The 17467-nt window shown below is 38.6% G+C and overlaps 1 protein-coding gene across 14 annotated transcripts in view; it reads right to left on the bottom strand.

Annotated features, from left to right (window-relative positions):
• The window catches only part of L3MBTL3 (L3MBTL histone methyl-lysine binding protein 3), a 113864-nt gene that overhangs the window by 53591 nt on the left and 42806 nt on the right, over positions 1–17467 (bottom strand). For all 14 annotated transcript variants that reach the window (XM_070496261.1, XM_044754551.2, XM_014847690.3 and 11 more), the window contains 3 exons: positions 16904–16995; positions 14290–14441; positions 3857–3933 (listed from right to left, as the gene is read on the bottom strand). In XM_070496261.1, coding sequence (XP_070352362.1) covers positions 3857–3933; positions 14290–14441; positions 16904–16995 — 321 coding nt within the window. The remainder of the gene's footprint in view (positions 1–3856; positions 3934–14289; positions 14442–16903; positions 16996–17467) is intronic.

Below are 17467 nucleotides of genomic sequence, written 5' to 3'. Positions count from 1 at the left end.
AATAATTAAATTGCTTTCATCTTGATCACGATTTCTCTATTATCTTTTAAAAGATAATTTAGTATATATGTCTACATATAATTTATATTCTCAGGTAAGGACAATCTTACATACAAGACATACACACACATGAATACCCTTTAATTATGCAATTTTACTTCTACTAACCCATTAAAATCTCATATGTGTACAAAGACAATAGTGTACCATTGTTTAACGTGAAAATATGAAAACAAGTTAAATGATCAATATAGAAATGTGCAAAAAATATATAGTACATATGAAATATAAAGCATTTATTAAAAAGGAGGCAGATTTATACTAATATGTGAAATATTCCAGATACACCATCGCATTGCGAAGTCAAACAAACAAGCAAAATCAAAGCATGAAACAGTATTAACAGAATATGTAAAAATAACTATCCTTCCTGCCACCCACTTTGTTTCCTCCAGAGTCCAAAACCCATCAGGGAGGCAGGAGCAGGAATTAATGGTGGCCCAGGAGGGTGGGAAATTGGCTACATAAAGGGGACTGAAAAAATAAGTAAATATATTGCAGGTAGGGGAAATATATTGCAGGTTTCTCACTGTCTGAAAAGAGAGGTATAAAAATAGAAAATGGAAAACTAGAATGAACTTAGTAGTAATGGATATGAATTGGAGCTAGTGGTATGAATTCATTATTTCCAATATATCTAAAGAAACAGAGAAATAAATATAAATATACATTTTTTTATATCTTTACATAAATATATTTCCTAACTATGTCCACTGAGAGGCCGGAAGCAGCAACACTCCAGTAGCAATGAGCACATCTAGTGTCCAGATCTTAGTTTCTAAGTATCATTCTCTACTAAAGAGAACCATGGAGACTGTGAGAAACTGCTGACTTCAGGGCTGGATCAGGGTCCCAAAGCAAGAAGTTCTCGAAAAATGATAAGAACATGTCACAAGGATACAGTAACCAGCTTAAAGGGGCTCCCATTGGCCAAATCTGAGAAAATCTGGACTTGAAAATAAATAATGCTACTAAGGCATTATAACTCATTGATGAAAATAGTAACCTAGGGGCCCACGCTGATGGAAATAAATTAATTGAACAAATAAATGGGAAGATAAGAAAGCTATTCTTTGCAGAAGAATATGAACTTTATGTATCAGGAATGATGGAATAAGAAAAATTATCATTTAGCACTGTCAGAATAATAATTCATATTATATTAGTGCAGCAGCCTGGCAAACACCATCTTGATCAACTAACGGTAAGAGATCGGTAACGAGACAAACTGATATCATGTGCCACCTGAGAGGATGCAATGAGAAGACAGCATTGTTTCCATGATATTCCTGCCAAAACTGCATACAGTCTAATCACAAGGAAACACCAAGCATACCCAAATTAAGTAATAACATCCTAGAAAACGACTAATCTGTAATCCTCAAACATACTGAGGCCATGAAAGTCAAGGAGAACCTACTTGAAGGAGACTAGAGAGATTGGACAACTGAGTGGAATGCCTCATCTTCTTGCTATAAATGACATCATTGGTACAATTAACAAACTTGAATAGGCCTTTGGGTCAAGAGTACAGAAGAATTCTGTACGGTTCTTACAACTTTTCTGTACATTTGTAATTGTTTCAAAACAAAAGTTTTAAAAAGTAAATACACAAACATATTTCTGCATAAACAAACATTTTACAACATATTTTTAAAGACCACATCTTGTACAATTTAAGTATATTAAAACTGGGCATGCACACATGCATGTGTGTGTATACCTAGAGGTGAAAAGGATTTTCTGGAAAGATACAATGACAACTATTAAACTATTAAGAGAGATAAAAGTGCTCATCTCTATTTTCCAACTTTTAAAAGCAAGCATGTATTAATGTATAATTTGGATAATTCAAAATAAAAATCATTTTAAAGGCATAAAGATGTTAATTTCAGAAAAAGAACAGTAGCTATGCTACATGTTGAGAGAGAACACGAACACGGGGTGGCCAGCAGGGCTGCTCAGGGGACTGAGCCACGAAGTGGCAGGGGTTTTGGAAGAGCAGCTGCCCAGAGGGACCATGGATGAGGATCCCTTCTCTTCAGAAGGAGATCAGAGATCACCAGGAAGACGCCATTCACCAAAAGGAACCAGAGAAAGAGCATCTTTTTTTGCCATGGAGCCAAAGAGCAGAGTCACCTCAGCAGAGACTGCAAACCAATCTCATTATTTGGCAGGTTTGCTTTTCAACCTGTTTTTACGGTGAAATATATACATCATAAAATTTACCATTTTACCCAATTAAATATACATTAAATATATTCACATTGTTGTGTGTTTGGTACTTTTTGACATGCAATTTTGTATTTTATTAATTTGTCAAAAAGCTATGTATTTTCTGCTCTACTGAACTATAAAAGCCCACAAAAGGAGACAGATGTGTTGGTTACTTGCCTCACGTAAGAAGTTAGCAATGAAGCCTTATAGCACCCCTTCACAGGGTAGCTAACCCAGGGCTGTGATCACATAACCAGGAACCTGTCATTCACTGGTTCTCTGTTCATTTACCAGATCCCTGATTATGACCAAAAAAGTGGTAAGGAAAAAAAAGATCAATATCGAATTGGAAAAATCTAAAATAATCCTCACAGCAATTTAGATGGTGATAGTGTCAATCACTATTCACTGGCTTTTAATATTACGTAAGCCACAGGACTCAGGAGGGCTGAACAGGAGAACTCTTCCAGGTAATACCCCATCTGGGCCATGAAACCATTAATACCTTACTTTAACACTTTATGGTTTATGTAAATGTCCTTTCATCTTCAACACAGCTCTGTAATCAGTGAAGAACAGGGGCTTCTGCCCCTTAACATATGAATAAACTCAAAAAGTGGAGAAGACTCGCCTTGCCCATCACAGGAATGGTTGGTCCCCTGGGGGAGTAAATGATCAGACACTAACTGAGACATGGTACCAAGGAACTGGGGACAAGCCTAAAAATGAAACCAGCTGTTAGAATGGAATGAGACAAGTATGTGGAGCTCCAAGCTGAGTGTTTGCTGTTTACATGCTGCGGGCAGCATCCACACAGCAGCTCCCAGTGAACCAAGGCGGCATCCTTTCCCTGTGGTGAGGGCGGTCTCCATCACTCACAGAAGTCTCCACAGAACCACCTGCGTGCAGTGATGCTGTTAGCCAACGACCCTGTCTTTTCACATCAGCAGCAGCCATGGCACCTTAAACAGTGAGATGCTCAGAAACTCACTGTCTTGATTATGCTGAAGCCACACAATCTGCTCTTTAGCACATGAAAATGAACTCAAAATCACATGAAACAAGGAGACCGTTCACCAGCAGTCATACTGTTCCTGTCACAGAGAGAGCGAATAACTGAGAATGAAGGCTCTCCGGCCAGAGACAGACAGCCAAAGGACCCGAAAACTTCGGAGAACAGAGAGGTACTGCCAGCACAAAGCTGCACAACCCATGTGAGGACCAGGAATCACAACAGAAAAAGGGAAATCAAATGTGCAAGTCCTGATCTAGGTCAAAAAAGATCGAAAGCATCAAGATCCCCCTTCAATGTGAACGTCGTGCTTTGGCCAGAATTGACCCTGACAAGTGCGTCAAGACTCCACCCACAAGAGATGTCTCTTATGTCCAATTTCTCTATTCGTCAACACCTAGACAAGGTCAGTCTACGGCTGCTTTTGTGCTCCAACTGAACTGAGTAGTTCTAAAAGAGACCAAATGGCCCACAAAGTCAAAGATATTTCCTATCTTGCCCTTTACAGAACAAGCGTGCCGACTCCTGATGAACATGAATAACATTAGATGCATAACAAGCACAAACCTGGAGGAGTGATAAGGGTTCTTCGATGTTCTTTACACCAACCAACTGGATGGATGTGTGGACTAGAGGCTTCGCACCTGTAGGTCATACAAATTAAAAACTGTCATTATCAGGATAAATTCTCAATAGTAGTAGAAGTAAAAATGTTAGACATCATGAACAACTTACGCAGAGTTCTACTTATTACAATCTACCTAATTTGAAAAAGGTTTGCTAAACCAAAGGCTCTTTCACTCTTTCAATATATTAACACCAAGCAGCCCTTTATTAGATAAATATCATGCAGATTTGACACCAGGCATAGTTCCCATTCTGCCACAAATTTTGTTATATTCTGTAACTTCAAATATAGCAAAAATTCAAAGGTAATGTCAGTAAGATTCAGAATTTCCATTCATAAAAATCATGTCGAAAAACAAACATGTGTACATAAAGAATCATGCATACACAGGCAAGTTCAAATTGTTTCAGCATCTTGAAGGGTGAATGTGCAAAGGCAGAAAGCTCGACCACCCTCAAAACCCAAACGTGCTATTTCTCCCACCCAGGAGAATGCAGAGACCAAATATTAGGATGGGGCATTCCCGTCTTCTCCTCACCTCTTTTCTTCTCCTCTCTGTCATCTTTACTTCAGTCAAGATACATTTTTCCAGAGCCCCCTTATCAGTATGCCTCTCTGGGACATCTGATTCCTTGCTCCTAACCAAATGTATACTATGCTTTCCTCATCTCAACATGCAGCGTGTTTCACTCATGCATTTGCTCACTCATTCATTGGAATACTGAGTGCTGTGTTGTGCCAGGTACCGGGAGAGGCCCTAAGGATACTGTAACAAATAAAGCAGATACAAAGTTCCTGATTTTGTGGAGCTGACAGTGTCATGGGAAGAGAGAAGAAACAGATTAACAAAGAAATAAATACTCTGGTGGCACAACGCCCTGTGAATAAAGAAGTGGAGGAGGAAAGGCGATCTTTTATTGCACCATTCAAGATGGCCTCTCAAATAAGGTGACACCTGAAGGAAGTGAAGAAAGAGAGAACTGAGTCACTCAAATTATATATAAAGGAAAGCCATTCGACACCAAGGGGACAGCAAGGACACAGGCTGTGGGATGGGAATCTGGAAGGACTGTGTCAGGAATAGACTGAAGGAAAGAGACAATGGGAAACCATATCAGGAAGGGCCTTTAGACCATAGGAAAGTCTTGAGATTGTACTCAATCTAGTAAAATGATGTCTACTAGAAAGCCATGTGGAGGGTTCTAGGCAGAGGAGTGGCATAATCTATGTTTTAAAGTTAAGTATTCTGACTGCTTTGCAGACAAAAAAAACCAAGTTAATAACAAGAGAAGATGCCATTCGAAGTCTTCTGCAAGAGGGGATGATGGTGGCCTGAACCAGAGTGCTGGGGTGAGGTAAGAACTAATCATATTTCTAGGTCTATATTTTAGAGGAAGAATCAACAGGATATACCAGTAGTATTGATATAGAAAGTGAATGAAGTGAAGAAGTCTAGGACATTCCAAGGTTCTGGGCATGGACAACTAGAAGAATGCAGTGGCCATTTTCTGAGATAGAAAGAATGCGAGCACAGTCTTTGGCATTCCAAATGGCGAATGAAGAGTTCTGTTACTGGCATATGTTTGACAACCAAGTAAACAGGTCAAGTAGAAAACGAGCATAAAAATCTGGAGTTGAAGGGCAAGATCAAGGGTAAAAGCACAAATCTGGGAGTCGTTTGGGATGGTATTAAAAGGCATGAGCAGAGATAAGAGCACCCAGAGAAGGAGTACAGAGAGAGAACAGAAGAGGTAGGGGCAAAAAAGTCCAAGAAGGGATGACTATGGAGTAAGAGAGGGAAAGTAAGGAGAAAGAAACCAAGTAGGTCAAATGCTGCTGCTAGATCAAAGAGGAGAAGAAACAAGAACCGATGAATGGACTGACCAAAGTCAAGGTCGTTAGCATCCTTGACAAGAGCTGTTTCGGTGGATCTAGGGATGGGAAAGGGCAAAAGCCTGAACACAGTGGTTTTAAGAGAAGATGGAAGGAGACGTGATGGAGATAGTTAGTGCAGAAAGTATGTTTAAGGAGTTCTGTTTTGAAAGGAAGGAGAAAAATGAGATAGCAAAAGAGAAGTTTTTTTTGTTTTTGTTTTTTTAAATTTGAAAACAGGGGAAACTAGGTGAGGCATTTATGGAAATTCTCTGTACTATTTTACAAATTTTCTTTAAGTTTAGAATAACTTCAAAATAAAATGTTTTTTTAAAAGATCAGAAATATTTCTTCATTTATTCCAGAAATATGCTGAGCAACTCCCATGATGGCACTGTTCTAGGTGCTAGGGCTGCAACAGGTATCAAAAGAAGAAAACCCCTTCTCCCACTTGGGTACTGGTAGGAATAATTCAACAGAGAGGGATGAGGTACTGATGCAAAAGAGAGGAGGACCGAGTCGGGGACAGGGAACGGAATCCCATGTGTGAGAACAGGGCCCCCTTACGCAGGAGCAAGGGTCTCCTTCCAAAATTACAGAGAAGGTTCGATCTGTGGGCAGAGATCAGGAAGAGGGGTAGATGAAATGGTGAGAGCATGAGGATGTCTCCTCTGACACTGTCTTTTTTCTCAATGAAATAGGAAGGTTATCCGCTGAGAGGGAGAATGGGAAAGGGGTGCGAGGAATTTGAGGGGAAAAAAAGGGAGTGAAATTTACTGGTCTGGAAGAACAGACAAGGCCCTGCAGCAGGATGACAGGGCAGGGCTAAGGGCCCACTTGAGGTTAGCAGCCAGGAATGAGAAGTCAGACCAGTCCACATGCTGTGTCTTTCTCCAGCTGTATTCAACCACTCAGGTATAGACATACAGCAGGCAGAAAGTCTGATCCAATCAGGGTTAGGATTTTGCCAGCAAACACAATATAAAGAAGTGGAGGCCACAGTTACAAAGGAGTAGTTGTTACAAGGTTACAAAATACATTCATGTGTCACGTAATGATGGGGACACGTTCTGAGAAATGTGTCATTGGGAGATTTCATCATCATGTGCACATCACAGAGTGCTTACACAAACCTAGATCTTATAGCCTACTACACATAGGCTGTATGGTACGAATATTCAGGGATATGGTACAAATCTTATGGGACAACTGCTACATATGCAGTCATTGACCAAAACATCGTTACACGCCCGTCACTGCACATAGCAATCTAGAGGTATATCACAATTAAAATCTTAAAAAAAAAGTTGGTAGAACAAATTTCCCATCTGTGTTCTCAAAGATAATAGAATGAAGCTAAAAATAAAAAAAAAAAAACAGCACCATGGTCAAAATGTTTCAGGAAAATTACTGTATCGCCTTAGAGATTCACAAAATACATTATTAGTGTGTTAAAGACTGTGAAATTACACTATAAATTACCCAGTTTCAAATTGTTGAACCCAGCATTCCCTAAAGATACTTAACTACGAAATACTGCTTTGGTGGGCAACCTATTAACATCATGTGTAACATGAGAGTTCTACAGAGCACATTTGGGAAATGTTAGTCTAAAGGATGCCAAGGGGTCCATCTCGCTCTATCAACGAGATCTGCCGTTTCCCTGGTAATCTCGACATAGCTCTCTAGACGGGAAACTAGAAGGTAGGAAGCTAAGAAGGAACACTGGTTGGAGTTTCTGTGGATAAAAAAGTCTGATGAGTCGTAAAAAACAAAGAACTTTCTAAGAAACGTTCTGAATAGAGACTAACACATGGTCAGCACTTTCCAGGTCAACCTTTCCAAGTGAGCAGCGCTGAACAATAACACAGGTGAGTTGATGTGACCCCAATTTATTGGTGATTTTTCTCAACATTATTGCAGTTGAAAATACCTTTAAATTTATAGTCAAAGGTTTCTTTCCTTTCTTCACTTATCTCCTATTACATACCCTCGCACTATTATCTTTCTTAATCTATACATTAGGGTTACACGTGTAGGTGTATATTGTTATTTTAGAAATGTGAAAGGAAAACAGACACTGCTAGGTCAAGGCCAAGTTCATAAAGCAACTGTCACATTTCTTACAATATGTATTTGCATAAAAAATACTTTAATACACGATTCTTTGAGCTGCTTTCTGTTATAAATTGTATAAACAGAGCTGTGGAGCACTATTTCCAGCTACGCTAATCTTTTCTTAAACAATCATTTGGTTATGGATTATTAGCAATGACGCACTGCCTGTATTTTAGGGAAATTTTTATTTTATTTTAGAGAAAGCTGTTAATTCATACAGGACTCAAAAATGAAAAAAAAAACCAAATACATAACATTTGTTTCTTTTTTCTTCTCACTCTAATACAATTATCAAGTACTTTTTATAATTTTCTGCCAGGCTCATGGTGATTTAAGTAAGAGCATTAGACATTACTAACTCTTGTGATTTTATTGGATTTCTCTATAAATTGCAATCAAGGAAAATACTGTGGCATATTCTGGCCACTCATTCCTATACTCCTTGAATCTTACATAAGGTTTTAATATTATCTAAATACTGATTAAAGTCATCATTTAAAATAAACAAGAAAGCCATCTCAGGAGAGAAGAATAGCCCTGTTTTTATCTAGTTTGCTTACATTCTCTCAATAAGCAAACACTTCATTCAGAAGTTGGAAGCCTGTGAAATCCTTTCTGTTACTATTATCATCTCAAGTCATCTCTTAGTCCCATCTAGTGTTCAAAAGCAGCAAAGTAACCAAGAAGAAATACAATGAACTAATGGCAAAAAGTATGGCAAGCCGTTGATTGCTGTACCTCTCCTTTCTTTCGAGTTTTTATGTATGTCATCAAAAAAGTCCATTTCAAAAAATTTTTTAAAAGTCCAATTTAGACGTAAGTGAAAAGTACTCACGAAGGCTGCTAAGATCCAGTCAGACCTAGACTGGTAGATAATAACAGAAATAATTATTCATGAAAAATCTGTGTTTATATTATAAGGATAAAATGAGCAGACCTTAAGATCCTCATCTTGAACAGAAACACAAAGAAGTTAAGTGATTTCAGAAAGGCCTCAGGTTGAAAAGAAAGAGATCTTAGTTTTATCAGCCACAGCCGAAAGCTAAAGAAGCTAATGCACACACGCTGGGCTCCACAGATCTAGGCAGACAGTCAAATAGGAACATTTCAAGATGCTCACTGAAGGGAAACATCAAAGTCTTCATTTCAAGCAATAACAGTTTAGATTCCTTGAAGAAACACAGGACGCCTGGCCTCTCCCACTCTCTAAATGCAGAGCATATGACTGTCAGTTAGGACTCGCTTTCCTGGCTCCCATCATGTGCCGACTCTTCAGGGTCTCTATCACTCCGTGTTTTACCAGTAACCCCAGAGCTCATGAGGCTGAGTCATCGTGTTCTGCTCATCTCTAACGCACTTCCAACCTCATTCCCCACACTAGCTGTTCCCCACGTTATTAATTTGCTTCAAGCTTACAACTAGATTTTCACTAACACAGTGTCTACCTGGAAAAGATAAAGGGGATACCATCTCATTACTCCAGTGTCAGTGTTCCTTTCATGTCTTCATTTACTCCAGGCTGAGAGAGAAGAGAGCTTATTCCTTTCCAGTGTTAGCCCTACCTGTGGGACCTGGGGTCCCCAATTATCCACAGTCTCAGATATCTCCACTCTCTCCCTCCACAATGGCCTCCTTCCTTCAGCCTAAAACCAAGCTCAAAACTCTCTATGTGCCGGAAACCCTCCTCAGAGGTTGACTTCCCCTCAACCAATAATTCACTTTCATCTCAGGGCCAAACTTTTCCGTTTAATGTCCCTTACAGCCATCTCTTTAAGCTTTTGCAAATTGGTTTCTGCTTCTTACTCTTATTTTAATCCTCATTTCACCCTATGAGATAGGGATTATCATTAATCCTTTTTGCAAAGGAGACAACTAAATCTTAGAAGGGCTAAGTCGCTTACTGAATAGACTTGGCTGCCATTCCTGAAACACACCCTTGTTTGCCCCCCTGGGCTTAAATACAAGCAAGTGCTTTCCTGGGCCAGGAATATGCCATTCCAACATCTAAGTACTGATTCTCTCATCCTTCCTGGTCCACCTCAGATCCCACGCCCTCCAGGAAGCCTTCCTCAAGAACCCTCCGGTGAGTCAGTCAGTCCTTCTCTCTCTGTGCCACAGACGTTGGTCTGAATAACTAAGCACTAACCACCATCTACCCTGCCGCCAGAACAGTGGTGTTTGTGTCTCTCTCTCCCCAAGCCTGAGGTCCTCAGGGGCTGAGGTCCCTTTCACCTCTGTAACTCACCACCATCCCTGAGGGTTGCTTCCCAGATATAACCAGATGATGACAAACTTTTCAACTTTGACACTGGTCTAAGAAACTGACAACACGATGCAAACTTTTCAACATTACTTTGGAGAGACCCGTAAAATTACTATTACTCTCAATTCATAAATGTAAAGGAGTTCCATCTCTAAAAAGAAAAATTTTGCAGTACACTTGGAGACAATCAGGAAAAGGCCCCAAGCCCTTGTTTGTTCTAATTTGCTAACTCAATGCTCCTTTTTTCATAGATCTGTTTGTTGATTTTTCACACTTACTGACTTACTGGGACGTCAGAATGAAATTCAAAGACAGCTGAAGCTGCAACCTCATTCATTTAGATCTTTCCTCTCAACAGTCAGCTAAGTTCTGTTGCCTTGCCTTTCTGGTTCCAAAAAATAAGGTCACAGGAAAATAACATTTCTTAAAAGGAAAATCCCTTCCTAGTGCCTGGGGGAGAAGGTGGGGTGACTCCTCATTGTGTGCTCTGCCTGGGAGCCCAGCCCTCAGGCAGCTGGAGGCTGATGAGGACAGAGGCTGCATCCTCACTGTGATGGCTTTCCATCCTGCATCTTTAAAGTCCTTTCTAGTTCCAATATTCTGTGATATTTAGGATTATTCCTAAGTCTAATGACTGTCAAGGGGCTAGAATTAAATAGCTACCAACTACCAGTAACAAAACCACAGAGAAAACCCAAAGAGAAAAAAATTTCCATTCTAATATGTAACTATTTCCATTTCATAAAAAAGTACTACTTCAATCCTACATAAATATCACAACGCTCCTCTTTGGAACGAAGAGATGTTTTATCGCAGCTAAACACATAGTAACACAAATGTACACAGACATACATATGTGCTTTCAAATCTCCACTGAGGTAAAAAGAGATAAGATCACTATCCAGTTCAAAGGGAAAAGACATTTCTCATTTCCAAACTATTTTAAATTGGGAAAGGCAATCCAATTTGTAACCTCAATTACACACCTAAGGAAGTAATTTATGCAGATAAAAATCATTTCAAAATTCAAAGATCAAAGAACATAATATTTAATAAAGCTGGAGAAATTCCAGCACACTTAAGCAATTTTTTTTTTTTTTAAAGATTTTATTTTTTCCTTTTTCTCCCCAAAGCCCCCCGGTACATAGTTGTATATTCTTCGTTGTGGGTTCTTCTAGTTGTGGCATGTGGGATGCTGCCTCAGCGTGGTCCGACGAGCAGTGCCATGTCCGCGCCCAGGATTCGAACCAACGAAACACTGGGCCGCCTGCAGCAGAGCGCGCGAACTTAACCACTCGGCCACGGGGCCAGCCCCCACTTAAGCAATTTTTAATGTGCCTTAACTGCATATTGAGGAATAGAACACTGTATTATTTTTCTGACAATTAACAAAATATGATTTCATGTCAATAGTTAGAAGTATAAGTAAATCCTCAAAGTACATTCCATCCTAAAAATAATTAGTTTGTGTGCATAAAAGTGAAAAATCAGAACAAAAAGAAATCAGTTTTTCCCTCTGCTCTTTCTAAAAAGGAACCCCAAAAAAAGGAACTCTTCTTATTCCCTAGGCATTTGCCATCAAAGAAAGATGATTGTGACAAATTCTTCTAGACTTCCTCATTACTTTTTTCCAGAAGAATAGTTGTAAAGGAAATGCATCTTATGTCAAATAAGCAATTCATACTTCTAAAACCCTGTAATACTTACAAGACCACGAAAATAACTTAAACTAGGATTCACCCATTTTGTTTAGATAAGGCAAAAGCTACAAACAAAAAAAAATTCTCCCTAAATGAATGAGAACTTAAAAACAAAAAACTCTCATTTCAACAAATTCTAATAACTGCTTTAATGTATAATTTATTAATAAAAGGACTGGATCCCACTCACCACACTGTACTGCCAGCATCACAGCACAGCAAATATAAGAGAGGAGAAACACGTTTGACCCAGAACAGATTTACCATATTTCTAAATTTACAGTTTTCTCACCCATTCACTCACTCAAGATAGGTATGGATAATTTTAAATGAAACAAAAACTCCCAATTAACAGGAAATATGAAGAACATGGTAAGCAATACAACAAGGATTCAATCAACAAATCCAGACTGTGGGAGACTACACAGGACAAACCATCTGGTTTCTTCAATAAAAGTTATAAGAGGAAGAAAAAGAGAGGAATAGGCATCTATAAATTAAAAGAGATGAAGAAAAACATCAAAGCACTCACAAAGTGTGCACCTAACTTGGACCTAAAGCCATCATACTAAAAAAAGAAAACTAAGACAATCGGGGGGATGTTTAAGTATGTTATTAACACTATGGCATTCATAACAGCACATATTTTTAAAATGAAAAAGAATCCTTATCTTTAAAAGAAACATACTGAATTATTCACAGATGAAATGCTATGATATCTGGAATTTTCTTCAAAACCATCCTGGAGTTGGGATTTCAGGAGCAGGAATACAGAGGAAACAAGAGTGGATAGAAACTGATAAGTGCTCGTGCTGTGTGATGACTACAGGAGAGTCACTCCATTACTCTGCTTTCACATAGGCTTGAAATGGTCTATATTCGAATTAAAAAAAAAGTTACTGCAAACTGAACAAAAAGACATCTTATAAGAAAAAATCATGCTTTCCAGAAAAAAGCTTGGGAAAAACACACCGAAATGTTCAAAGTACTTGACACTGTGTGATGTAATCATGGAACTACTTGTCTACATTTTTAAAAAATTCTGCAAAAATCATACGTAATGTATAATAGAAAGCATTTTTAAAATGTGAATAACAAGGCCAGCCCTGGTGGCCTAGTGGTTAAGTTGAGCGCATTCTGCTGTGGTGGCCTGGGTTTGGTTCCTCGGCGTAGACCTACATTGCTCTACTAGCAGGCATGCTGTGGTGGCAGTCTACATACTAAAAAGCAGAGGAAGATAGGCACAGATGTTAGCTCAGGGTGAATCTTCCTCAGCAAAACAAAACAAAAAACTGAATAGCAAATGGCTTTCAATGTCTCTCCTTTTTAAAACAAAGCAAGTAAAACTGATGAGTCTCTAAGACAATCTGAGGAGTAATGGAAATTACTGATGACTAACGAATACTTAAATATAAGCATACTAAAAAGAAATGTCAAAAAACAAGCTTCTGGGGCTAGCCTGGTGGCGTAGTGGGTAAGTTTGCACACTCCGCTTCAGCAGCCCAGGGATCGTGGGTTTGGATCCTGGGTCCAGACCTACACATCACTCATCAAGCCATGCTGTGGCAGTGTCCCACATACAAAATAGAGGAACACTGGCACAGATGTTAGCTCAGCAACAATCTTCCTCACCACAAAACCAAAAAAACAATAAAAGAAGCTTCACTAAAATTTAGCAACATTTACATAAATTAATATTCACTTGATAATATAACAGCCATATTTTATAAAGATATCTCTCACTTCTCTAAAATGTTCTCATTGCAAGTATTCTCTAAAAGGAACTAAATACTTTGGAAATGTCTTTCACCAGGAAAGTGAATTATAACGATCAATGAACATGAATTAGGTATGGAAAACCATTAATTCAATTTTTTAATCAAAATATAATGGCTTTATTATAATTATTTTATAATTATATAATTTTATAATATGTTGCTCCTACTACTTTACACAGTATATCCCAAAACTGTAAGGATTAAAAACAATATTCCTCAACTAAGATATTAGTATTCAGCAGTTATAAATGGTTAAATTAGCTACTGGACATGAAATGGTTACATTTCATACTGGTCATGAAAATATGAAAGGAAGATTAAAATATTTTTCCAAAAATGATAGACGACAGCCAAGATCAGGGGGAAGTGGGTCTGTGTGTGCACTGACGTGTGAGCATATGCTGGGAACGGGGTGTGTAAATTGTACTTCCAGAGTAGGAAGTCAACTAAATACAAATCACCAAGTAAAATTAAAGGATATTATTTAGAAATATATGCTATAGGTAAAAATCTGAAATGGGAAAGAGTGGGGCAGAGCACTGCTATCTTTCATTATAAATTTTGCATTCTTATTATTTTCAAACTATGTCCTTGAATAAACACTAAATTAGAAAGAGCAGCCGCCGTGGGAGATGTCTCACCAATAGTCATAGCTCTCATCCCAGTTGTCGAAGTGCACGAGGAAACGATTGTCCACCATATCTGTTACCGTAGCAACACAGATGAACCCAGGATTCTTTTTGTCTACGGCTTCAAGCTTCATTCCAACTCGAAAGCCTGATGGGATCACTGTCTACGAAACATACAGATTTAATTAGAGATAAGCGCACACTTAACAGCAAGACCTGCACCCTCTCTGCTCCTCCTGCTCGACGGCCTGGCGTCCGTCAGTGGTGTTCACATAATTTAAGAACCGTGTACCAATTTCACCACCAGGTCTTCTTCTAACAAGGAGCAATAAATAAACATGCCCTGTTGCTGTATTCAATTAACAATCCAGGCCTCAAAACCAACACACCCACGACCTCGCAGAGTTTACAATAATTTATTGGAATACGCACTTTGGTACCTTAGTCAGACGACTATGCTAGTTAGGAAAGTTTTATTCACTGCATAGTTCACTTCTTGTTTTTCTTCTCCTTGATTACCGACTTACCAATGAAAATTATTTCACACATAATGTGCACTTAATCAAGTTAAAATATGTGTGAGTCAGTACAAACGCACTCCCACTTCTGAAAAGATCTCTCAAAAGAGGGCTGTACAGAAAGTAGGTCATCTTCATATATGAAAGGCTGCAAATTATTACAACTCTTACTCAACACTACAGATATTATGTACAACAGCACCAAAAGAACTGACTGTTAATACACACAGCCATTCAAAACCGCTTGCAATATGAGGAAATCCACAGATTAGCAGCCGTCTGGGACACGGAACTAACACAATAAAAGTCCAATTAAGATTTAATGCTTGAGGTTCCGTTAAATGTAAACAGTCCTTACAATGTTTTGTAAGGAAAAATATCTCTATCTCAGAGAAGTGTCCTTGGACCTCAGCTGTGCCATCACAACACACTACAAGTCATCTGCCCTTCTAAAAAAGTCTTTCTGTCCAGACTGAACAGATACTATTCTAATTACTTTAGCAAAATAGACATTATCTTTTTACTGTAATTATACAGCCATTGTTACAAAAATATAGACAGCCGTATATCTGAAGATGTCAGAATTCAGTCCCGTCTGAATAGAAGGAGCAGGCTCTGATTCTACAGAGCAATCTTTACTATACATTTAAGTCCTGAAATTATTTATCAGAGTTTTGGCCATAAATACTTGAGTGTTTTGACATAGAGGAATCTCAAAATAGAAAACTTAATTGCCTCTTAGATACCGAACACTTAGCCCGAAATTAAGTTGTGTGTTAGCAATGCACAGAATTTAAGACAACGGTTCAAGGCAGTTCATCAAATCCCTGACTGAAGTCATCGTCAGAGGACCAGGCAGGGACGAGGAAGCGCGCCAACAGCTGCTGAGTTTCCATTTAACTCCCCTGCTTAGTCTAACTCCCTAACTCAGCCTAACTCCTTGGTCTTGACAGAGAACATCTATGACAGCGCAGAATTCACATTTCAGCAATTAAGCTATCCCCTCAATTGAAATATTTTAAAATAATAACCTGGCTCATTAGCTCTACTAATTACCTAAAGACACACACACACACCCTCTTCAGTTCTCTAATTCAAGCTGGCTTACGTTCAATTTGATCAGAGAATGTTTCAGCCATTAGACAGATGCCCCAAAACAACTGGTTAATACACTTTTATTTCCAAATGGAGGGTATCTGGAGTAGGTGAAAAGGATTCTCCCCACTCCTGATATTTATTTCCATATAGGGGGAACCCCATTGGTAAAATATTCCTGCCTCTCTCCACACTCACTCACTGTTATCTGACTGGTGAATCTGGAAGGAGGAACTGATCATACGCTTGAGGGTAAGCTGGCCTGCAAAGCACATGGCTTCCATGTTGTTCCTCTGCCCCATTCCAGTGCTCCTGGGCTTGGGTGGTCTGGCAGGGAGGGGCAGTAAATCTCTTTGATTCTAGGGCTCAGAATCAAGCAGCTCATTTGTCAGCAGATGCTATGCACGCCCTCCAACAGAGCCCTTATCAGTTATAAAGATGATATTTTGGTTTTCCACCTGCTTGCTCTCTGTTCTTTCCAATTACATCAGAACTTGGGCAAGGAAGAAGACAGAAATGTATTGAGCCTCCTCAGAGATGCCAACAGAGGAACATGTAATGGAAAGTGGGAATACAGGTTAAGAAGCAGAGAATCCAGACACATCCAGACTTTGCTTCTGTTTTACTGCAATACAAAGCTAGAAGCTGGAGTAAAAGAAGTCCTAGTCTCCAGCCTGCGAATCTAAAGAAGGCCACGTTCATCTCACTATGTGATCCTATTTAAGAAGCACTCCTAAATAAAGGAAAATAACAGTAAAATATCCCAGTCAATTTAATGTTTTATGCAGCTTAATTGTAAATTACAGCTGGGTTTTGAACTATGTTGCCTTCTACCAGTCAATAAAAAAAGACAACCATGATATGGCTATAAAACAGATATTTATTCATGAAGATTTTAAGCTAATTTTAAAGTTTAATTAAGATAGTACTCTATTTACCAAAGCAATAAAATTTATTATAGTTTCTTATTATCACTTTTCCTTTGGAAGGGAAAGTATTTTGAATGTACTTACTATATTCTGATTTTCAAATAATGACTTGGGAGCAGCTTGAGCTTTGCATGTCTTAAGATAGGTCTGCCAATTAAATTCTTCTTCTTTATAACCTAGGGTGAGCACACATAAACAGACTCGTAAAATATCAAAATATTTCACACCACGTTTTCCATTCCCACTTTCATCTATAACTTCAACATGCAAAGTCAAGCAATCAAGCGATTTTTTAAATAGGTAAAATTTAATTCATAATTTATAACTATGGATTTTTATACACAGGCTGTGTTTATTTCCAACAAATTGCATACTTTTCAATTCTGAATGAATGGTAATGGGTATAAAGAACACGTGTATTTTTTTATTACCAGGCCATTTCTATCACTATTTAGGCAGAATTCCTCAGCAGACTAGCGAGCTAGAGTAGTCAAATTCTTTATTTTTCCTTCATCTATTCTATCTTGGGAGACTAACTTGTAGGAACAAGTGGGAAGCTAGAAAAAACAGTAATAAAACAGATAAAATCTTCTTGGCCCATCACCACAAGAATGACAGTTTATGATTTATGAAGTGAGCATGTTGGCA

The sequence above is a fragment of the Equus asinus genome, chromosome 24, assembly GCF_041296235.1.
Source record: "Equus asinus isolate D_3611 breed Donkey chromosome 24, EquAss-T2T_v2, whole genome shotgun sequence".
Lineage (NCBI taxonomy): Eukaryota > Metazoa > Chordata > Mammalia > Perissodactyla > Equidae > Equus > Equus asinus.
Note: the sequence above shows the minus strand (reverse complement) of the source record. Positions and strands in the feature narration are given on the sequence as shown.